The sequence below is a fragment of the Melanotaenia boesemani genome, chromosome 7 (assembly GCF_017639745.1).
Source record: "Melanotaenia boesemani isolate fMelBoe1 chromosome 7, fMelBoe1.pri, whole genome shotgun sequence".
In the NCBI taxonomy this organism is placed as follows: domain Eukaryota; kingdom Metazoa; phylum Chordata; class Actinopteri; order Atheriniformes; family Melanotaeniidae; genus Melanotaenia; species Melanotaenia boesemani.
Window position 1 is genome coordinate 21,849,764 of NC_055688.1, and position 22,838 is coordinate 21,872,601.

The window sequence follows — 22,838 nt, forward strand, 5'->3', positions numbered from 1 at the left end:
AAATCTTTACCAATACATTTTCTGCCCCTAAACACCATCCATCCATTTTCTGTTTTGTTTATTCCTGTTCAGGGTCACAGGGGAGCTGGAGATTATCCAGTTACTAGTCGAGCTCATAAACTCATTAAATAAATAAAAAAAAAATCTCTAAAATACTGGCAGTGCCAACAGGACTGATGTTTGGTTTGTTGTTTAAAAAAACAAAACTGTATTTACTCAAATGAAAAGGTATACTGTTTTATTTGGGTTCAGAGCTTTCAAAAATAAAAAGTACAACACAATGTGAGAAAAGTAGAAATGGCAGATGGAGCACAAACATTGGAGTGAACAGCTGAAGGGTGAATGAAGAGCGTGGATGCTGAGGTCTTGAGTGAGTGGTTACTGATTCATGCATGTCAACAGGAAAAAGGGCTAACAACAATAAAGTGATAAATAGAGCTGAAATAAGGATGTAAACTGGTGAAAACAAATAAATCTGGTGACAAGGGGCATGGATCGCTCCACCTGAAAGCAGAATATGCCACACAGATTCATTATCACCCTTAAAAGAGTAAAATCGATGTCATACACTCTGACCAAAGAACAATGCTGTCAGGCAGGTGTAAAACACGAAATAAAAGTAAACATAACAGAGAAATGGCCAAAGTAAACACAAGAGAAAATCTTTGATTGGACTAATTAAAGCTGCTACTTATCGGTGTGACACTGCTGCTACGATGTATTTGCACACTGAACTGCATGTATATTCTTACAGGTAATATAGACTGACAGAAGAGTGTCACTTTCTTTGGATGACTATGTACAAAAGCTAATAACATAACATCACAGTGACTGGCTGAACTGCATTGACCACTTCTGTTTTACAGCTTGTTTTTGCATCTGTGTCCCTCCTCTCTTCTTCTACATTAAAAGGTATATGGCCCAACATAGATGGAGAGTCTGAGGGCGGAACTGGTCTGGTAGTTGCCCTGGTAGCTGAGCAGAGGATTAACAGAAACCATCTCCAGGTCCAGCGTGTACTCTCTGGGCCCCGACACGGCCCGGGCCAGCACCAGCATGGCACTGATGTTATTGATTTGCTGCAGAAGATGAACAAATATTATGAGCACACTGTTTAAGAGGATGGGTTTAAAGCTCTTACCATGTTACATTTACAATCACAATATTTCTGAATGGATTTAAACCTTTATCATTTTTATTACTTACACTGTTGCTTTTCTTACTGGCACATGTTATCCAGTCAAAAGAATTTTATCTGTTCAGGTCGTGTACGTTTTAAAATGTCTTCACAAGTATTTTGACTTATTTAAACTTGTTTTAAACATATGGGAAGTAAATCTGTTTGTAAATGCTGAGATTAACCAATTTGGTCTAATTACATTTTTAGAGGTTTTTAATTCTTTAGCTTTTTGATAACTGAACTTATGTTTCATAATTTCTTTCATGATATGTAATATTTATTTTGTGTTAAGTAAGTCATTTGTTTATAAGGATAGGTATAACTGAGTATTATCTGCATAACAGTGAAAGTTGATGTCATGTAGCCTAATGATAACACCCAGTGGAAGTATGTATATATATATATATATATATATATATATATATATATATATATATATGAAGAGTAATGGACCAAGTACTGAACCCTGGAACCCTGGGGTTCCTTTAATTCCAATAACATTTTCATTTAATTGACTGGTAGCCATTTTTTCAAGCATTTTAGAAATGAAAGGAAGATTGGATACAGGTCTGCAATTAGCCAAGACTCCAAGATCAAAACAGGGTTTTTTAAGAATGGGTTTAATTACAGCATCCTTAAAGGGCTGAGGCACAAAGCCAGTTGATAAGGATAGATTGAAAACATCTAACAAGGTACTGCTAATTAAAGAGACTATCTCTGTAAACAATCTAGTTGAAACAGGATCTAGAAGACATGTTTAGATGTGGCTAATGCTTCTGCCAGTTCTGAGAGCTCAGTGGAATGGAAACAGTCCTGGCTCAGATCAGGTTCAGTGGTCATGTCCAGGACTAATTGACTAGACGACCCATCAGAAGGGGAACGAAGACTCAAGCCATGGATTTTTTATCTCTAATCAAGCCTATTTTGTTTGTGAAAAAATGAATAAAATCATTACTGCAAAGTGATAAGGGAATATGAGGTTCAACAGAGCGGTGACTCCCAGTCCGCCTGGCCACAGTGCTGAAAAGAAACTTTGAGTTTTCTTGATCTATTCAATTAAAATGGAATAATAAGCTATTTTAGCTCTGTGAAGTGCACTCTTACATGTTAAAAGACTGACTTTCCAGGCTTCATAAGATTCTTCTAGCTTAATCGACCACCATGATTGTTCTAGTTTTCTTGTGGTCTGCTTTAAGAGATGGAGGTTGGAGTTGAACCAGGGAGTAAGTCTTCTACGACCAGTTACCTTTTTCAGAGGATCAGTATTTATGAGTGTAGTACGCGTTAAGTTCATAAAGGGGTCCACAAATGTATCAATTTGCAAAGAAGTTAATTCATCCATTGTGTTGAAGAGGGTGGAAAGCATAGATGGGAGTTTCCTTAAATTCTGTTCCAACAGCTTCTGTTAGGTGCCTAGTGTAGTAAAATTTCTTCTGAGATGTGTTAAAATAATTTAAAACAAATTCAAAAGTTATTTAAAAATTGTCAAGCAAAAAAAGAATTTGAGAGAAAGTGACTAATTGGTCACATTTGATCCCATAGGTGAAAACAAGATCAATGATTAAGTGCATGTTGTGTTTATTGCTGCTGACCTGACGCCTATTTTTTTTTTGCCATGACACTCTTGGAAAAGAGATTTTAAATGTCAGAATTTTCAGTAACAGATATCATTACTTGTGCATTTATGTCTTATGTGACTGGTGGAGCTTTTATCACTGGTACCTGGGTTATCTTTGACTGAGCTAGACAGGTATTAATGAGGATGGGAGGATCTACTGTAGAGCTGCATCATGGCAGATTGTGTCTGTATAGTCTTTATACAGACACAGGTTCCCTGACTGTATGAAAAGGAACTATTAATTTGTTTAAAGTCCTTTAACTAAAAGCATTTTAATGTAAAATGAATAAATACCACACAAATCTTACTAAAGACTCTAAAACAGCAAGTGACAATAAGGCATTTGTGTCACATGACAAATTTGAAGACATTCTGCATAAAACAGGTAAAAAGTAGATGCCTGCTGCTGACTGGAGTCCTTTATTTAAAATAGCTTAATCTTAGTCATATATATCTAGGATCAAACAGAACTGGTGCATACCGCCTCTGCACTATTAGCTTTAAAGACCTGTTAGCAGATGCTGAACAGAATCATTAATCATCAAACCACTGCACCATCCCAGTATCGTCCATGCCCTCTAATAGTTCTCACCCTGATGTAAAAGTCTCCATTTTCGTCCCCAGAGCGAATGCGGAAGGTGTTATAAGCACCAGCAGAGACGCTGGTGGCCTGAATCTGGAAGATGTCAGAGGGGACAGAGCGCTCTGAGGTGATGCTCATGTAGCGGTGGACCACGGAGAACGGCAGCTCTCGACAGACGAGGTTGCTAACAGGACATACACAGCGGCTGGTAAAAGACAAAGAGCAGTAAAAAGCTAGAGTGAGTTCAATCCTGAGTCAAATAAGTAGAAGGGTTGTCACAGTGATAGCAGTTCATATAACTACCAGCAGAGGGAGTAAAATGACAGAGAGGAGAAATCTCTTAAAATCTAAACTAACACTAAACAGTAGCCTTTGTTAAGTTTTTGTGGCACATATCTCATGGTATGAAATCCTCTGGGATATGTTACCAGTGACCCACACCTGTTACAGCTTGTTCACTGCAGTAATAGTTTTCTTATTGCACTGGAACATGTTCAAAAGAAAACGTTGCAGCTTTGGACTCATATGTGGAAAAAGTAATTGGGGTAATTTTGCAGTCTGAGCCATACTCACCACAGTGCCTGATTATATTCTGAGCTGAGAGCCAGCACATATTTGAGTAATTAGGACAAGGTGTGTGGAAGTGTGTTTGCGTACGAACACACACCAGCCTTCATGAGGTGTCACTCACTTGTCAGCCACTTGTATGTAAGGGTCTTGGCAGCGGTTGTTGTCCACACATTGGTATCGTCCGTGGATATTCACACAAGTCTGTGTCTCAGTGCATTGATGTTCACCTGTTTCACATTCGTTTATATCTGCAGAGGACAAACAGCTCGTGATGTTTGACTGAGCTGGACGAGACAGGAATAGAGCTGCTGCCAGAGAATGAATGAGTATTGACTCAGAGCAGCATTCGTGACTCTGAGAGCATAAAGCAGAAGGTGTGCATTTCAAGCGGAAACGGAGGCCGGCGCGCTTACCCTGGCACATTCTAGTGCCATGCAGCTTGTATCCGTCTGGGCACACACAGGAGAACTTCCCAGGTTCGTTGACACACTGGAACTGGCACAAGTAACTGGAATAGCTGCACTCATCAATGTCTGACAAGGACATATTCAGGTTTTATGAGTTCTCTATAATTAAGAGCAAAATGTAACAGAAAACAGCAAATCACAAATTAATTCTTAACTGACATAGTGGGTCTCTTACCGTTACAAGTAAAGCCATCTGGCCCAAGCTCGTAGCCCTGATCACAGCGACAAAGAAAAGTGCCATATGTGTTGTAACACCTCTGAGAGCAGGGGGCACCCATATCACATTCATTTACATCTGAAGGGAGGGAAAGTAAATTTCACTACAAAGAAGTCACTGAAACATGATTTTTTTTTTTTGGTTGTTGTTTATTTTTTGCAAGTCAGCTTGTTACCACGAAAGAAAAGGTCCATACAATGTTCTGCCAAATCATACAAACACTTCTGTTACACTTGTTTAAGAAAATTAGGCAGGCTCTGTTGGAAAAAGGTGACTTCACAAACTGCAGTGAACTGTAAAATGCCATTACGAATTCTATCTGATGTATGTAATGATCCACAGGTTAATGTTTTAGATTTTGAGATATTTTTTTTATTAGGCACCTTATAAAACCTGTGTAAGAGCTTTGTCAGAGCAATAAGTGCAGCTTTCTGATGATAGTTGAGATTTAGTTTTGAGGTATCTGTGTTTGTCATGTGTTTCTGTGTTTTTTCTCCATAGCAGAACAATTAAAAAAAAAAAAAAAAAAACATAAGTGAACTTTGGTGCAGAGGTGGCATGTGAACAAAGCAGGAATGCATTAAACTTTAGTGTTTGTACCACTGTCACTGCAGCAGCATCAGTACGTAAAATTTCAGGTGCATTTATTTAAAAATATTTTATGTTTCTTTTAAAAATCCACATATAAATGAGATACCACTAGATTATCTGGAAATAGTTGCAAAGCTCCAAACAAGGGATGAGGTCTTATCTTTAAAAAAAAACTTTTTAGTCTATCAAACCCAAACTGGGTACATGAGGCCCTTTTCATTTCCTTATCAGGTGCCTCTTTTCTCCTCTCTTCTCCACCTTCCTGCAATAATCCCACTCAGTATCTCAATCTCAGCAAGGCATCTTGAAAGGTGAGTAAAAAAAAAACTATGTGACAAGATTATGCCTCATTTCATTTGAATCTAAGATAAAAATGCTAATCTGTCCGACATCGTAAACTGCAGTTGCAGGATGCAACAAAACAGTGGACAGATGATGCAGCTGTGCCTCTTATTCAAGATGGAAGGGATCGATTTAATAGTTTGGAAAAGCAAATAAAAATGTATTGAATCTGAACACTAAGGGTGCTGTAACAGATTTGTTTTGGGGTTTTTTTTTTGTTTGTTCGTTTCTTTGTTTTTTAGCCAAGAACCTTTTTTCCTTTGAATATGCTGGTTACAGTCTGAATTACCTAATATAATAAGGGTATTTGGACAAATGTAACTTACAAATGTTACATAAACTATTTGAAATTACCTACAACATTAAAATAGCTTCTTACAGGAAATGAGGAGGAACAATAAAGGAAGGGTGGAACATATATATATATATATTTAACCTTTTGGATGGCAAGATGCATAGTATGTATTAGTTTATTTGTAGTGGAGTTTCTCATTGTTATAAAGTCAAAGATAATTCATCTCACCAACGCAAGATCGGTTGTTTCCCGCCAGCTGAAACCCGGGTTCACACTGACAGGAGAAGGAACCGGGAACATTGACACAGCGATGCTGGCAGTACCTGTACCTGCACTCATCGATGTCTGACAGAATACAAAAAAAAAACAGAATCAAAAGGTTTTAAAGCTCACCTAAATACAAGCCCAAAATGATGCCAAATCTTAGCTCAAAAATTTAGATTATCTCACCGATACACTCCGTGCCAACCTTGCGGTAACCATCAGGGCACTGACAGGTGAAGGCCCCCACTGTGTTGATGCACTGCTGGCTCGGCTGGCAGTCGTGCTCGTCTCGCTCACACTCATCGACGTCTGTGTGTGGGTAAAGTGCAACAAAGACGGATGTAAAATGTGGCTTTTGTGAAAAAACACAGCATCATTCACCATGACTGACAGATACAGTATGACTGAGGCTGTGGCCACAATGTTCTCCTCACTTGCACCCAGCAGCTGAGAATATCATTTTGAGTCATGCTTGCTGCCTCATGCAAGCCACATGAACACCTCGTCCTTCACCATAAGTAGGTTTTTTGTTGTGAGTCGGTTTCCAAAAACGCAACAGCTGTCCTCGTGTGAAATCTTCCAAATTCCTGTGCTGCCTGTCTGCCTCCCATAGACTCGCTCACACCCACACAAATTACACCAACACGTTGCCTCCAGTGCCAACGCCTGCTACAGCCACCTGTCCCTCACAATCTGTGGCCACCAACAATAAAGTTACACAATCACTCACAAATGCTTAATGATCACTCATCCTGTGGCCACCTGTCCACCTCCAACCCCCAGACGAAAAGCTAGACACCCACCCACACAGCTGGTCCCATGCAGCTCATAGCCTGGAGGACAAGGGTTAAAGGCCTCAGTGGGCGAGATGGGGGGCTCTGGAGCAGGGATGACTGATGCAGAGCGGGGAAGGCACAGGTAACCTCCATAGTGGTTGAAGCACTTCATTTCCCCTTTGCAGGCATCTGGAATGGTCTCACACTCGTTTATGTCTGACGAGAGATGCATAAGCAGATATTTAATAAAAGTGGGTATTTATTAGAAGCTAATTAAAAATAGCTTAGAGAGGTCAAAGAAGTGCTGAGGGGACAACAGCTTGTAAACAGCTTTTACCTTTGCAGTGCTCAGTAAGAGGGTCCCAATGATACCCATCTGTGCATTCCTACAAAAAGGAGCAGAGAGAAAGAGTCTGTGAGAAAATGATGGAAAGAAAATTTTGAACAGTCTCTCTGAGCCAAGGTGTTGCATAATATGTTTGTAGTATATAATAAATCTCTAGTGGAACATGAAAAAAATTAAGCAAGGGATGGAGAAAATTGTTTCCTCTGTCAGAGTGCTGAGCCAATGAGGCAAAAAGCCTGCCTCTTTTAAAAAGTTTCAACATTTTACACTTCAACCCCAGAGCAAAATGTCATTTCTTCAAGTACAGTTTAGAAAATTTATCATTATCAGTCAATGGCCACTATAAAGTAAGAAGGCAAAAAATGTGGACCACTTAACAAAACAATGACAAGTGATTCGTGGATAATATTAAACCCCACTAAGAGAGCAGGATAAGCTGACAGTGCCATGCAAATATGTGGACACCCCTGGTTAAATGTTCTTGAACTATGAATGGCAAAACAAGTAAAACATCTGGGGCCTCGTGTAGACGTTTCGTATGCCATGTTACATGCACATGTCGAAAAAAAAAAAACAATTGCGTGGATCTGTGAACACCGCCACGCAAATTTTCGATTTGCCCAAGAATGCACGTACCCCATGCAAACTCTTGTCATTTGAAAGTGACAAAGTGCTGAAACGCTCCTTTATACACTGAAATATGTTACCGTAAACTTTCTGAAGTCAACATGTACTTGGAAAATTTCAGGCATTTGAGCACTGATAATTTACACCTGATCAACAAAACTGAAAACCATTTAACCTCGTTTCGCCACATATATGCCTTAATAAAATTTCACAAACTAAATGTAAACTGATCAGTTTTCTCTGTTTATGTCACGTGAAGACATCATATTCCCAATGTCTTTCCATCTTGGTCAATACGTGGTCAGACTGGTGTCCTTCAGCAGCTAAGGGTTAGAGGTGTCTTATGCGCCTCCAGTTGCGCAGCAACAGCAGAGATGCTGGCCTCACCCGTCTCCAGCTCCTGGCCCATAGCTGTGGATAGCGTGTCCGTGACGCTGCGCTCGATATGTTGGCAGAACATCAGAAAGTTTAGCTGAGGATGGAAGCTCCGTTATCTGAACCTCTTCTTGAGGCTGCAATACTCCACTGATGTGCAGCATTCCTTATATTTACATGTCAGACCATTTTGTCTTCATTTTGACCGAAATGACACGACTGACGTTCCCATGTGCTGTGATTATGACTGCTGAAGGTTAGCGAGAAGGCAACCTATTACTCTGCTTACCTTCTGAACAATGGTTCCACGTCAGTTAACACAAAAACTATCAGTAATCAAATCATATAAGCACTAAAACAGAATAACACAGACTACTGCACTACACCTGCTGAACTGTTGTATTTAAGTAAATATGAACACATTTAAACACTATATTAGGCTAATGAACTCATACACAGCATGCTGTAAGCTCCGCCCACCTCTCTTCAATATATATATATATATATATATATATATATGTGTGTGTGTGTATGTATGTATCAAGAAAAGATGTTCAGGAACAAGCATAAGCACAGATTCCTACATCTGAATATTTTGGGAATAGGTACTTTCCCAGTTTTGGTCATATGCCATATTTCACTATGCAAGCTTCACAATCCTTTGTACATGAGGCCTCTGATTTGTTAAAGATGTAAAGTGAAAAACAACACATTTTGTTCATATCTTATATACATAGATACATGTATATTAAGATGAGGGAAAATGGGGCATAATGCATGAAGGTTCTAATTGTGCGTTTGTGGCTGCACAGTAGAACAATGCCCCACCATTTGAGTGTCTGCTAAATCTCCCTAAAGGTCTCCTGCAGTCAGACAGCATTTGTGATCAATCAATTATCAATATTACAAGGGATTTTCTCCCAAAGTTTTCTTATTTCTCCAGACCTCATCTTTTACCTCCATTGTTCCTGCTAACCACCATTTCTTAATTACATTATAAAGTGAAAAAACAGCTCCTCAAAATACTTTACTGTCTTTGTATTCTTGTCTTGCTTTGTAGGCATGAGTCATTTTAACTGGGATGTTGGGATGAGTTTGAGAAGTCAGAATATTTATAAAGCTTTAAATTTGGCCTCTCCTCACAATGATTCAACAAGCCATACAGTTCTAACAAGATAATTAAAGTTTGCAACTTTGGCTAAAGTAATCTGAGAGCTGACATCTCACTCTTGTATGATGCTCTTTTCCTTCATCACTCTAAAATGAGATAAAATTAAAAAAGATTTCACTGACCTTTATAATATTGAAAGTAAAGTTTAATCCCCTTTTCCAAGTTTGTTTTTCATGTACTTATTCATGCTTCTTCTGCACCCTGTTGTAATGCTTTTAATATTATATATAAGGCACTTTAAATTGTCTTGCACATGACATGGGCTACACAAACAAACTTTCCATGCCTTTCCTTTACTTAGTACCTTTGGGTATTATTTTGCATTCTCCTAACTTTTGCAGTAGAAGAGATTTTTATTGAGGTCCCCGCACTTTCCCAAGCTATAGTCAGTAAGAAGAAAGACTGAAAAAAGATGCGAATAAAAAGGAAAGAAAAGAGAGGAAAAGAGGGAGAGAGATTCATCCATCCTTACCGTGTAGGTGTCAGTTTCTCTATGTGACTGTGAAATCGCACTGCGGAGGAGCACAGACACACACATGCACACACACAAAACTGACACACAAGCACCCTGCATACTAATGCACTAACTGATGTATAATGAAGCAGAAACACATGTAAAACACACACACAAACACACACACAACAGGTAACAGTGTCTTGAAGTCGAGACTCTGTGATGTACAGGGCAGTCAGGAAGTGGTATCTGTATTTCAGAGAGAGAGCGAGACAGAGAGAATGAGGGACAAAGAAGGACAAAATTAAAAACTGTCTGATTCAGTTTCAAAGCTGAAAAGGATAATACGGCACTGAAGTCAGTTTTTAAGAAGGGGTGCAAACAGCTATGTGGACAGTCCCTCCTTTATTGAAGCAATAATAAATGGAATAAACCTCTCTACCAGGTCAAAATACTAACATTGTGACATACTCCAACCTTCCCCTAAAAATAACCAAGTCAACATCATAGAAATACTTTCATATTAGCTGCTTACAGAAAGCTCTCTGTCTGCATACTAGCAGCTGCTGGAATGACAGTCTGCCATTGATCAGAGTGGAGACATCAATCCTGACCATTTCATCCATGTTTCACAGCAGTTTCTTCTGCTCAGCTGCATCACTTTTGAAGCTTAAAGTTGATATTTCACTGTGACAAGCAAACTTCTTTTGTGTTGTCTCTTAGTAGAAGAAGGCCTCTGTTTTTGCCAGCAATGGAAAGTCATTTAGTACTTTCATTTAAGTACTTCCTGTTTATGATACTAAAATCTCTACTACATTTAGAGGTAAATAAATGTATGTCGCAACTTAATTGGGTACCTCTTTAATTTCTACACACTACACAGCAAAGGCTGAAATCTAAGTGAGACTAAAAATCTAAAAATCAAGGCCACATATGATTTTTGCTATGTTTGTTTAGTATTCTGATGGATTGGCACCCTCCACCAGGAGATGCACAAGCATACCTCAGTTAATGTTCCTGTTTAGTTTTTCTTAAACTCACTAAAAATAAAAAAAATCATCCACGCATAAAAAAATTAAATAAAAGAAAAAAACATACACGTCAATGTAAGCAATCAAAAATTCTAAGCAAGTGCTGTTTACAAAGTAAGTGAGCTCCACACAAAGCGCATGACAGGAAGGTTGTTATCACTGTCTGTCTACATGCATAGAGTCATGCTCTCATATAAACTCCAGTGGCCACGTTTGCAGGGAATGCTTATTGTTGTATTTGGAGTGTAGACAAACAGAAGGCCACAGGGTGACTCGGACACCCTCAAATACTTTCTGGATGACATCACAGGCAATTTGTGACCTTTTGCATTGTGAAAAGAAACCAAGCTAAGACTGTGTAAGCACACTCGATAAAACATACCATCTTGCAACCGCAGTACGTGACCTCTCTGAATTGGCTCAGGAGCCACTTACAACCAGCAAGAATGTGAACCAAAACCGCCCAAAAAACAAACTGACCATCAGTCTGGGGTCCACTCACTCACTGGCTATTGAGTGTGGACAGCGGGGATGCATGGGTGTTGCCCTGCTGCCACTGGAGATCAAGTGGCGGTGGACCTCTGGAATGCCCGTGGCGAGGATGTGGGCGCCAGTTCTCAGCTGGGATGCCCTGCCACTGCAGTGGTTCCCAGAGTATCAGGTTCTGGGAAACCCCCCATGGTTCAAATAAGAGGACAGCTGGTGCCAAACCTCCAGCCACCGCTCCCCTTAATTCCCATCTCTCCACAGGGTGCGTAGGAGGATGTCAGAGGATGTGGGTCTGACCCAGGAGTTCACTGTCTGAGTGCAACACCACTGAGAAACACAGGTTTACTAAAGCTGAAGCAGTCACTCCGCAGACAATTAAAATGCATTTTGATAAATGATTTATTATTTTTCAAGCATAGTGCTTCCTTGCTCCAGCTAAGAAACTACATGCATTTTCTTCTCTTTTTTCTTAATATGTAAGCAAATTAAATCATTTCAGTTTTTCAGCTGTTGGCTCTGGAAACTTGTGATGGATTAAATTAGCAAATAAAATTAAATCAGTGGATGCCTAACATGATCATGAGTTTCAGTCTGTGTTGTAACTTCTAAATAACACTCCAACCTGCAGTCACTTTATCCTTTAGGGGCTACAGAAGCAAGACAGGTGGACAGGTTTGTATCACATGATATATACGCTTGTTCTATAAAATAATAATCATAATAGTATAAATAATTATAGTCAGGTTATTTTAATATTTGGAGCTTGGCTGGGATGCTAAAACCTAACAGACCAATTTAACAAGCACAATGTGAGACAGCTTATAAAAATGCCCACACAGACAACCAGAAAAAACCCACAGCTAGACCACACACACACATACACACATAAGGTGAGTGTAAATTGCATGATGGTCGTTTGTTATTAAAGCATATACAATATGGGTGGCTGTGCTCGGCTGTGCATGGAGAAGCTAGAGAACACGGTGGCCTATCGCGTCCCGGCTGAGCTTTGTTCTAACTGCAGCTATGAGCCTGCAAAACCAAAACCAGAGGTCCTCTGTCTCATTGTCATCCTTCGTAATGATGGATGGCGTTGGCATGACAGAGAAATTCACACACTGCACCAAATGTTCCCTAAGCTGGTCTGTGCTCCCAGTGGTGATGCTGCTTTGTAATGAGTGGATGTATGAGTGTTTGCTGTCAATGTGGCATAAAATGGCCTGCTCTCATGGGAATATCATTCCTTCCTGTTCTCTTTCAATCCCATTTGAGTCATGACACTAACGTGGACCTGTCTCCTGTCAACATACAGCATGTTGTTTAATCACTACTATAAGTACAAAGTCAAACAGCAGTGAGGCATAGTTAAAAGATGTGCTGTCACCTGCTTGTCTTTTAGAAATTTGACTCCCCCTGAATTGCGTTGCTGTCGGTTCTTCCATATAGTCAGAAAACTAAGACTGACGCTGATTTTTAAGGTTGTACAATGAGATGAGGTAAAAGAATTTTGTAATATGCAGCACCATAATTCGCGCCCTGTAACTCACTACTCGTCTTCCTGTCTAACTCTGTTACAGTCAGAGCCAAGAAGAAAACTACAGAGCCAAGCCAATTGTAGCTGGGAGAGCAGAGCAGACAGCAGGGCAGTGGTGTAACTGTGACGTGTACGGCCTGTACCAGAAAACTGCATAAGAGGTACGTCTCACCTCTATTCCGTCTCCCTAAAACACTCTCAAACTGCCTAAGTTATCCACCGGCTCTCTGTTTGACATGACTCTACTCTTATATGTTTATGAGACATTAACGAAACATAGAAAAACTCACAGATGAGTCTTATCAACTAGGTCCTCGGTCTGTAAGTCTCCCTCTGACCGGTGTGTCTGTCTGCCGGCTGTGGTCGTCCCAGATGAGTTGGCGTTCAAACCTGGTCCCTTAAACTGCTGCCTGTATGACCCTGAGAGAGTGAGTGGGGAGACCGACAGCTGGAGCAGATGAACACATGCAAAGGGAGGGAGAGACGAGACGAGGGAGGGAAAAAGGAGAGAGGGACAGCCCATTCTTACCCCCCCTCTGGCCCCCTGCACTGCCATCCTCCACTCTCCAAACCCCCTCTCCCTGACCCCCCAGGATGCAAATTCCTGGTCTGTGGCCCAAATACCAAATCTGTCCAAATCGCAGGCACAAAAGCTCACAGATTCACACACACATGCCCCCCATCTTCTTTCGCAGTGGCCCCCGCCCCGCCACCTCCCACCCTCTACTGGTCCCACAACACACCTGGTTTCATTTAAACTAAACCCCCGCAAAAGCCCCAAGCTCTCCCACCCTTTCCTCCCTTCTTTTCACCACTCACCCCCCATCTATCTATACTTACCTCCCCCATCTTTTCCTTTTTCCCCCCTATAAAGCGACTTAAGCCCTTGCTCTCGTCCAATCTGACATGCAGGATATTTATAGCAAGAGAAAAAGAAGTTAATGGAATGTGGACAAAAATTAGTGAGTGGAAGAAAGTGACTGTGTGGAGACTTGGAAAATTTCTCAGCTTATTTAGCAGAATGAACTAGTCAAGTTTTCAGTGGTAAAATACAGAAAATAAACAACTGTCTGCTTTGCTTTTCTGTTTGTACATGACGAATGTATTTCTGGGCTTGGAATCATTTCCGGTTTGCATATTTTCTTGCAAAATATTTAGGTTGTTATGTTGCAAACTAGTCAGGATGTTGCTTAACCTACTATGTCCTTATTAGTCAAAGTCTTAGTCAACTTAAAGTCAAACTGTGAGGTCATCTGTGTTTTAATTAGCCATTTTTGCAGAATTCCAGATTTCTCTTCTAGAACCATTAAAAATTGTCCAAGTAAAAATTTATAGACAAGATTATTCATTCTTTCTTTTTTTTTTTTTTTAAAAAATCTTCAGTGTGTTAGTTTTAAAAGTTTTTCTTCACTTTAGCTTGTTTATCTGCCTTGTATTTGTGTGTGGTGGCAAAGATGGCAGCTGTCATTACAGGGGGGGAGTGTTGTTAAAAATTACACCAACACCCTCCGGTTTAGACCAACTGTGCCTCTCCTGGTTGGTCCCTCATGACCACACACAGACAACCCACACACTGGTTGGATTCTGGGTTCATCACACATGTGATGTGCTGATCCTATTTACAATTCAAACAATTTATACTCAGTGCTGGGCACGCACTCTTGCTGCAAGGGTTTGCAAATCTGGCAACATCACTCTAGCATGATTCAAATCTCCTTTTATCTTTTGGTCCCTTATCTCCACCCAACACCCACGAGATCATAAATTGTGTTTCTGGGATGAGTTAATGAGAACATCTCCTCCGTATAACACTGCAGATAAAACACTAACATAAAATACAGACATGTTAAATGATAATGTAAAACAGAATGAAGTAAATTTGTTCACTTTATTTATAAACCAAATTTACAGATGCTGCAAGGACATTCGTCGAGCAAACAAGCAACAATAAGACTTCAGTATAAATGATCATCATTAAAAAAACACACAGAGAAGGAGGAAAATAATGTTTCTGCTCAGTTTGGTCTGCACAGCTCAGTACAATGGTTTTTTTTGGGGGGGGCAAACCAAAAGGGGAGCGACAGGCGGCTAAGAAACACAGCTCAGTCGTGATACATTTTGAAGATACAGCTTTTGATGACACCCATGTATCTGTCCCACACAACCTGATGTCTGAGGGGCAGAGAAGAGAAACAAAGAAATTAAACAGTGAGTAAGTGACACACAGAAATCCTTACAAAAAAACTGGAATTGTGAAATCTGGGTGAAGAGAGTAAATGAGGCAATTTTTTTCCCCTCTGTATATTCAGGGGGGGGTCTTTGCTTCTTTTTATGAATATCTCTTTGTTAAGCTGTAGTGGTGCAAGGCTGTATAAACCCTTAACAGCATTCCTGAGAGTTTGCATGAGAAACAAGGTAACTACAGTTTAAGAAATCATGGGCGAGATAGGGAGACACCCACTGGCAAAGCAGAGATGTCAATTTTAGAGAATTTCAACATACAATTTAACACTTGAGCAGCATTTTAGGCTGATCTATATACCCATATTGGGTTATCCTTGAGTTTTCACAAAGCCCCTGACGATATCAAGAATGTATTTTTAGAATGAGTCAACCCTAGAGTGTAGATAACCCCTGCAGGACTGGTGCCATAGCTCTACATGATAAGCTATGCAGAATAAAATCACAATAACTCACTTGAATGTGTCAAGAATATGTGCAGAATTGGTGTAATGAGTGAGGTAGAGTTTCATATCCGAAGCTGTCCATCGGTCTGAACGGCACGGCTCAATAAACTGGAGAAGAAAAGCAGGTGAACTGGTCACCATCATCTCACAGGCAGACTGAAGGTGGCACAGACTTTAGAAAATCTGGGCTGTATGAGGAGATGAACTCACCTTCTCCACAAGATCAATAAAGAAATCTCTGACATCTTTGGTATTGGTTAATTTTGCAGCAATGTTGACAAGCCCTCTGGAAAGATTCTGTAACAACAAGACAAGAATTGTGCTAAAATACTATCATTTCCTCTGAGTGTAAAAGTTAACAGCTTATTTTGGTCGGGGTGTAATGTCTCTTACCTTGAAATTAGCCTCCATCTCATTAAAAGCTTTCGTCTTTCCTCTGAGAGCTGTGCAGACCAAACTGAGCAGAAAGAAGAGACAAAAAGCAGGAAACTAAATATGAGTGCATGAATAAAACATAATAGAAAGGCAATATTTTTTCAGTCATCAACAAAAATGCTTGAGTTTAGAGGGTGTTTGTTACCTTTTGTGCTGGTCTAACAGATCTTTGTCACTGATTAAAATCTTTAGTTCTTTCAGCTCTTGTAAAAACTCTTTGTCAAGATCAACATCCATATCTTCCACCATGTTATCTAGAAAAAAAAACTATGTTAGACCCTGGTGAATCTGTTTAAAGGATATTCTATTTACAACAACTGTTCTGTTATTATGTCATTACAGAGACACCACCTGACTATATCAACCACTGTAATTTTGCATAACAAAAAAACAAATATTGCTCTAATGAAGCAGCTACAATGCTGTAAAAAAAGGACCTCTGGTGGTCAGTAACCCTCATTGACAAAGCACTGCTCTAATATTTTTAATTATACAGATACTTGATTCTTAAGTAATAATGGATTAAATTTAAATAGAGCTTTTCAAACGCACGCAAAGTACTTTCTAAATTCTACCACATCTTGAAGTGTTCATCTTACATTTTGTTTCACTTGGATGGACTATTTGTGTTTTACTGCTGTTAAACCTCAGGCCACGACGAATTAAGACACTTAATAAATCTACAACATAACTTTTATAAATAGTATTTGTTCTTCTCATATCTTATGTCAGCAAAATGGCCAAAGAAAACCAAAGAAACTCACCAACGGCCCCAACTGTCCAGTTGTTGATAAGCTGCCCAGCACAGAAAGCAAAATCCTGGAAAGTGAGGTACTGTAGCTTTCTTTTTCCTGTCTCAAAGCGGTTATTGGCAAAGAAAACAATGGCAGCGTAATCCCTGAAAGAAGCAAAGAGGTAGATTTTAAAATAGGACAAAATAAACAAATAGTTATTTCCATGTATTTAGAAAACCTGAATAATGACTTTGTGATGTTGTAAAAAAAAAAAAAAACAAAGTAATTATTGTAAAAAGCAGTTAAAAGTAAAAGCTGATCAGGTTAGAACAGTGATTTTTTTTTTTATGTTTTAAAAAATATATACACACATGGCAGGAAGATTTGAACTCTCCCCTCGCAGATTACCTTGCAAGCTTATCAGAGAGAAGAAAATGCTGCCGTATGTTCTCCACCAGGGGTCCCTTTAGCTCTTCCACAACTTTGAAAACACGTTTGAAGTTATCAAACTGAAAGTCAAACACATGATGCAGGAAATTTACTTAATTGCAGCAATGTGACTTGGGCATCACCTGCACAATCCTTTGCACCAAAAATGCACCCACTGCAGGAAAATCAGTGTTAAAGCCGTCACGAACAAACATCAATCTGCAGTATGGTGAGGTTTGTTTTTGTTTTTATTAGGATTATTAATTTAATACTGTATTGTAAATAAAAATTGAAAGGACCATAGTGATCTACACTCCTCACTGCACAAATTTGTTTTTACCTGTCGTCTGCAGCTTTTCAGTGTCACACCAGTCTTAGCACTGATGTCATCCAAGTCTTTCTTTGTTCCTTTGGAGAGTTTCTTTCCCAAGACCTCGCGTACAAATCCATCATCAAAGGCATAATATCTAAACATGAAATCATAGTGAGCTTTTTTTAAATGTAGTTTTAAAAAAAGTAGAGGGGCTGAAGAATGACAGATTTTGCCTTAAATCTTAAATAACCAAGTGGGATCTAAACGAGGCAGAAATATACATAGAGAATGGAAACCAAAAACATTACCTCTCTATGAGGATGACTTGCCGATGAGGTGTGATCTGGAAGAGTAACTGGTTGGCTAGTTTGGATGGACTGTACAGCAGACGCTCACACATCTGGAAAGTCCTGTACTGGTCCATGGTATCACTCAGAACAACATCTGCATTTGCCTCACACTCATCCAGTACCCCTCCCTCCATACGTACCTTCACCGCATCATTCACTATTGGATGAATCACAGAGTTCACAAGGTCAAATCCATTAATGCCTGATAAAAGTACTATCATGCATAAAAATAACTTCTGCAGCATTAATAATCAGTAGTTCTGTTTAGCAACTGCATCTTTAGAAATCACACTAGTTGCTATCAGGGTGCAGGATGCAGTCACTTTTTATTTAAAAAATAGCTTCTTATTTGTAAAAACAACTGTGAGCATTTTTATTTCTCATTTTAACATTTTGCAAGACTGAAGATGTAAATTTATGCCATATTCTCAAGAAAGAAAAAGATATGTTAAAAGAGTTAAAGTGGCTGTCCAATGAGCCGATGATCCATGTAATGTTTTGCAGCAGTTTGTTCAAATTGCATATCCATACAGAATAAATTAAAAATAAGTTTACAGTCAACTTTTCATATTTTACAGGTCACTCTACCAATGAATTACTTTCTCTTTATTCACATATCATATCAGTAAGTTTAAATAGTTGTTTTTCATAATTCTCCAGCCGAGAAGGCTGAAATCATCCACAGAACCAGCAGCAGCTATACTGTACATACTGGACACAACTCATTGGGTGTAATGTTACTCGTGAAAAGGGAATTTTAGACACAGTTAATATGTCCTTTCTCTCAAAGCCAGTCTGCAGTGCAGTTGCACCAGTGACAGGCCTAAAGTAAATAAAAAGATTTTCTTAAGTGGGCCAGAAATAAACTAGGCCTATTTTTACGTAACAGTTTGTTTCATCTTAACATTCTAACATTCCTTGAATAGAAGCACAGTTTATATATAGGTATGTATACAATGTATACGTGTATACAATAAGCATTGAGAAAAAGTTATCTGTGATTGCTTATTTTCTTATACTTCCCGTCAGAATGCCATTCCTACCTGTGTATCCATCCAACCACAGCTGGTAAACCTCTTCGTCCATGATAGTGGTGTTACCTACGAACACATCCAGCTCTACTGCCATCTGTTTGGAACAAAAAGTTAAAACAAAACCTGTTTATACTTACTGTTTAGTTCACAAACTCATCAACAACGAGCTAAACGTGCTAAACATGTACAACAGACACCAGCTGATTTTATACCTTGTTGTCACGGTTTTGTAAAACAGTTTCAGGAACCTAGCTTCAATAAATACGTAACTATAAGTGAATCAACCGATTCTATTAGATGTTATCCTGTATGGTCGCCATGTCTTGCTCATTAGCTAGCTTGCTTCAATTCCAGGTTAGCTTCACCGACAGCTACGTCACAAAGTTAGCAGCCGTCAGCGCGCAGAAAACAAAATTATCGTTTAGGACAGAATTAACCTCACGATTCAATCACGTAACCTGCACAAGCCAGATTTTGGCGTTTAAAGCAGAAAAAATCTGTCAAACGGTAGCTCCCTGTGTTGGTATGGTGCGCAGTATCAACAACCACAGTCGTGTAGCACGCACTTCCGGTTGGGTGACGTCAGTCAAAAGCTCAACTTTAATTTTTTTATTTTGTGATCACAAAATAAAACATTGCAAAAACGACTTTAGAACTTTTTTATCATCTTTTATGAGCCTTATCACATTTTTTTACCATTCAGGTTAATTTGTGAAAAGAGATACCTACAATGTTTACTGGGAGAGGGAAAAAGAAAACAGGGATATAGCAAAAGCTAAAAGAGGGGTCAACATCATTTTAACTGGCTGGAAAGAGCTCAGAGTACAGGTAGGATGCAAGATGGATGGCGAATTAGCTTTTGTGATTGGGGTGCCTCATTGAAAAAAATCTGTCAAAGTTACAATTAATTGTAATAAAAACAAAAGGCAATTTCTTCTAGTTATTATCCTTTAGTCTTTAAGTTGTGATTATATAGTGTATAGTGTATAGTGTAGTAATCATAAGTTTTGATTGGTAAGTTCAGATTTATGTTATAATTTTTCTCAGTATTATTGTATGAAGCTTAAATACAAGTCTTTTTACTTCAAAGTGTTACACTGACACAAAACATTTGAATGACAAAAGTCTATGGTTGTATATAATAAAACTCATCAGATTTTATGAATCCCTTGAGTTTACAGAATAGGACTAAGAATAAGTCACTCAGCTCAATACAAACCATTCAATTTAATTAAAAAAAAAAAGCCCTCAGTGATCAGAATAAAAACAAGTGACAATGGAAGTTAATGCGAAGACTCAAATAATGACATTGACAAGCCAGCATGACGGTAGCCTCTTATTGACCTTTATTCTTACATTTGTGCTATTAGTTATTATGAAATGTGTCAAATCAACGGGTTTCTGTGGCCTCAGGGGCTCTGCAGTCTGCGCTTTGCTTGCTGTCCTGCTTGTACACAATCTGCTCTCTTTTCCTCTGGCGATTAATCCGAATAAATCCCTGTAAATCCCTCTCTTCACCCTCCCTTTCTGTGTTTCTGCATATGTCCTTCAAAATCACAACATGAGTCAGAAAATGGCTTGTCTTTTATCAAATCTCTTCCTGCATATCAACACTCATTTCTAACCTCACATGACACCCTGATTCCATCCCCAGATTCCCCCTTGCACGGTTAACACCCTACATTGTTATGGCCTCAGTGAAACAATGGAGGTGGAAAAAAGGGCGGAAGGATGTGGCTGAATGCCTCAGCATAAACCCATGGAAAAAAAAGCCTGCAGTCACACTTTCCAACAGAGTTCTTTGAAAAGAAACAAGTAGTGTCTCGTGATAGAGCTACACTCCTGTACATTTGTAGTGAATTCAAAAAGCCTGGAGGAAATGTTAGAGTTAGGTTGAATTTTCAAGAATGAGATCATTCTAAAAGCCCAGAGGAAGTAGCTCCAAACAGGTCTTTCCTGCTCATTTCCTTTTTAAACTGGGTTTATCTATATTATTTTTGTTTTATATGACAGAAAGGGTAAAAACACAGCTTTGAATTTAAATGGCAGCACAAGAGTTCTTCAATGACTGTTATCATCATCACCAAATCTTTATGCTTTTCAAATGTAGCTCAGAGACAGATCAGTTGTATCATGAAGATTTTTATTTAGTGTTATCCACTGTCTTTATTAAGTGTTATTCCGTGTTACTATGTACAATTATACAAGATGCCACATTTATAATATGACAAAGAGCCCCTGCCAAGATCTGAGAAACCACAAACATTGCAGATTACCATTACTGATAATAACTACACTTGTCAAGTTAGCAGTTATAAAAAAAATACAACTTCCTGTAAAAGAAAACAAACTCAAAATAAAACCAACCTGGGATACCACGTGAATCAAGCAGATAGAGACCAATGTTATGTTTACACATGCATCCCAGAAGTGGTCTGAGATGTATTTAGTTACACACTTACAAAAGTGTAAACTAAAAAACTGAAGGAACACCGTGTAGCTTGACACATATTCATATACGTAAATGGTAATACTGGGATATCTATAGCCTATATTCACTAGTAAGGCAAGCCAAGTTTATTTGTATAGCACAATTCAACGACAGGGAGCTTTACAGAATACAAGAAGCATAATTTAGCATTAAAAAACAAAAGAAAGAACATTGGATAAAAACAGTATTAAAACATGATCAAGTTTAAAAATTCAAACCTATGGCGTGGTACATGTTTTCCTCTGCTTTCCTCTCTTCATTTTACTCATTTTAGGTAATTTTCCATTACAATTTAGCACCACTTCAGTGTAGGTGAAGTTATCATAGCAAGTCTGCCCGAAGTCCCATAACATAATTTGTATCTGGCACAAACACAGCAATGGAGAACTTTATAATGGTATGCTTGTGGCTTGGTCTATGGCTTTTTGTCAGGCTCAAGGTAAAAGGAGAGTGAGAGGAGGCTGCAGGCAGTGAGATGAAACATTCTGGAAATTTCAGGAGTTTGGTTCTTGTGAAGGAGTCGACCTCATGACTCATGCAGTGACATCACTCCCATGCCAGTCAGTGGCCTGCAGTCTATATAACTCACATTTTCAGCTCAAACCTTGCCAAATATGTGTTCAAAATTACTGGGTATCAGGTGTTACTACATAATGGAAAGCCCTAAAAACTGAGTTGAGTAGGTACCAGTACCATTAGTGGCCATTAGTGTGCTTCAAACAAAGGTAGCATAGTAGCTGATGAATTGTGAATGATGGTCCCTTAATGCTGTGATTTTCAGTCACATTTTTGAGGAGGTGAGCATTGGGCCAAGGGAAAACCATGGCATAGAGCAGGGATCCTCATTCCTGGAGTTCCTGCAGGGTTTTAGAAGTGTCCCTGCTGCAGTACACCTGACTCAGACTCAGACTTGTGCAGAGCTTGACACGAAGCTCTGTATAAATCTGCTAATTCACCACTGATTTGAGTCAGGTGTGTTGCAGCAGGGAAATTTCTAAAACCTGCAGGACTCTGGCTCTCCAGCTCCAGGACTGAGGATCCCTGCCTGCGACAGGAACTGTGTATGGACCTCATGTTTACACACAAACTTAAAGGAACTATTGGTGGCATCAAATCTAGATCTGCTTCAGTCTTAGCACCAGACCTAATCTGGTGGGCCTGAATGGATTCTCTGGTACCATTTATATCATAACTGGGCTGAAATTTACTTTGGCCTGTTGGATTTCTGGGCTGATCAATTTTTGTCTTCATGGTGATGTTGTTGAAAATCCTTACATCTCTGAAACATCAATTAAAGGGATGATAACAATAAACAATGGATATATGTTTCAGTTCTGCACATTTTCAAAACACTTGATTATTTAAGAAATACTAAGAATATGCTTATATGTTGAAGGCCACTGGAAAAAACAGACTTCCGGTTGAGTTGCAGCTT

The 22,838-nt window shown here is 39.1% G+C and overlaps 2 protein-coding genes across 5 annotated transcripts; both read right to left on the minus strand.

Annotated features, from left to right (window-relative positions):
* Positions 1–221: 221 nt before the first annotated feature.
* efemp2a (EGF containing fibulin extracellular matrix protein 2a) lies at positions 222–13,411 on the minus strand. Its single transcript, XM_041991140.1, has 11 exons — positions 13,221–13,411; positions 9,895–10,125; positions 7,241–7,289; positions 6,931–7,119; positions 6,314–6,436; positions 6,092–6,208; positions 4,594–4,713; positions 4,365–4,484; positions 4,073–4,199; positions 3,391–3,586; positions 222–1,079 (listed from the first exon to the last, which is right to left on the minus strand). Exons 2-11 carry the CDS (start codon positions 9,994–9,996, stop codon positions 906–908), a joined length of 1,317 nt encoding a protein of 438 aa, XP_041847074.1. The 5' UTR covers positions 9,997–10,125; positions 13,221–13,411; the 3' UTR covers positions 222–905.
* Positions 13,412–14,804: 1,393 nt separating this feature from the next.
* Positions 14,805–19,473, minus strand: fibpa (fibroblast growth factor (acidic) intracellular binding protein a). Of its 4 annotated transcripts, none has more exons than XM_041990985.1 (11): positions 19,186–19,473; positions 18,922–19,010; positions 17,837–18,035; positions 17,556–17,682; positions 17,195–17,295; positions 16,817–16,950; positions 16,198–16,306; positions 16,011–16,074; positions 15,828–15,914; positions 15,628–15,725; positions 14,805–15,102 (listed from the first exon to the last, which is right to left on the minus strand). In XM_041990985.1, exons 2-11 carry the CDS (start codon positions 19,004–19,006, stop codon positions 15,033–15,035), a joined length of 1,074 nt encoding a protein of 357 aa, XP_041846919.1. In that variant the 5' UTR covers positions 19,007–19,010; positions 19,186–19,473; the 3' UTR covers positions 14,805–15,032. The 4 variants fall into 4 exon arrangements, with proteins under 4 accessions (XP_041846919.1, XP_041846917.1, XP_041846918.1 ...); XM_041990983.1 differs by having other exon boundaries at positions 18,922–19,006; positions 19,125–19,473; XM_041990984.1 differs by having other exon boundaries at positions 18,922–19,006; positions 19,355–19,470.
* Between the last annotated feature and the right edge of the window lie 3,365 nt (positions 19,474–22,838).

Bases quoted from the DNA above. Each gene is read 5' to 3' on its own strand.
- efemp2a (XM_041991140.1), bottom strand. From the start codon at position 9,996: ATGCAGGGTGCTTGTGTGTCAGTTTTGTGTGTGTGCATGTGTGTGTCT. The intron at 7,120-7,240 runs GTAAAAGCTGTT...ATCTCTCGTCAG, and splicing joins TCTTACTGAGCACTGCAAAG to ACATAAACGAGTGTGAGACC. The intron at 4,485-4,593 runs GTAAGAGACCCA...TGTCCTTGTCAG, and splicing joins AGATGGCTTTACTTGTAACG to ACATTGATGAGTGCAGCTAT.
- fibpa (XM_041990985.1), bottom strand. From the start codon at position 19,006: ATGGCAGTAGAGCTGGATGTGTTCGTAGGTAACACCACTATCATGGAC. The intron at 18,036-18,921 runs GTAGGAATGGCA...TTCATCCAATAG, and splicing joins GTGGTTGGATGGATACACAG to TGAATGATGCGGTGAAGGTA. The intron at 17,296-17,555 runs GTAAAAACAAAT...TTTGACTTTCAG, and splicing joins TGAAAAGCTGCAGACGACAG to TTTGATAACTTCAAACGTGT.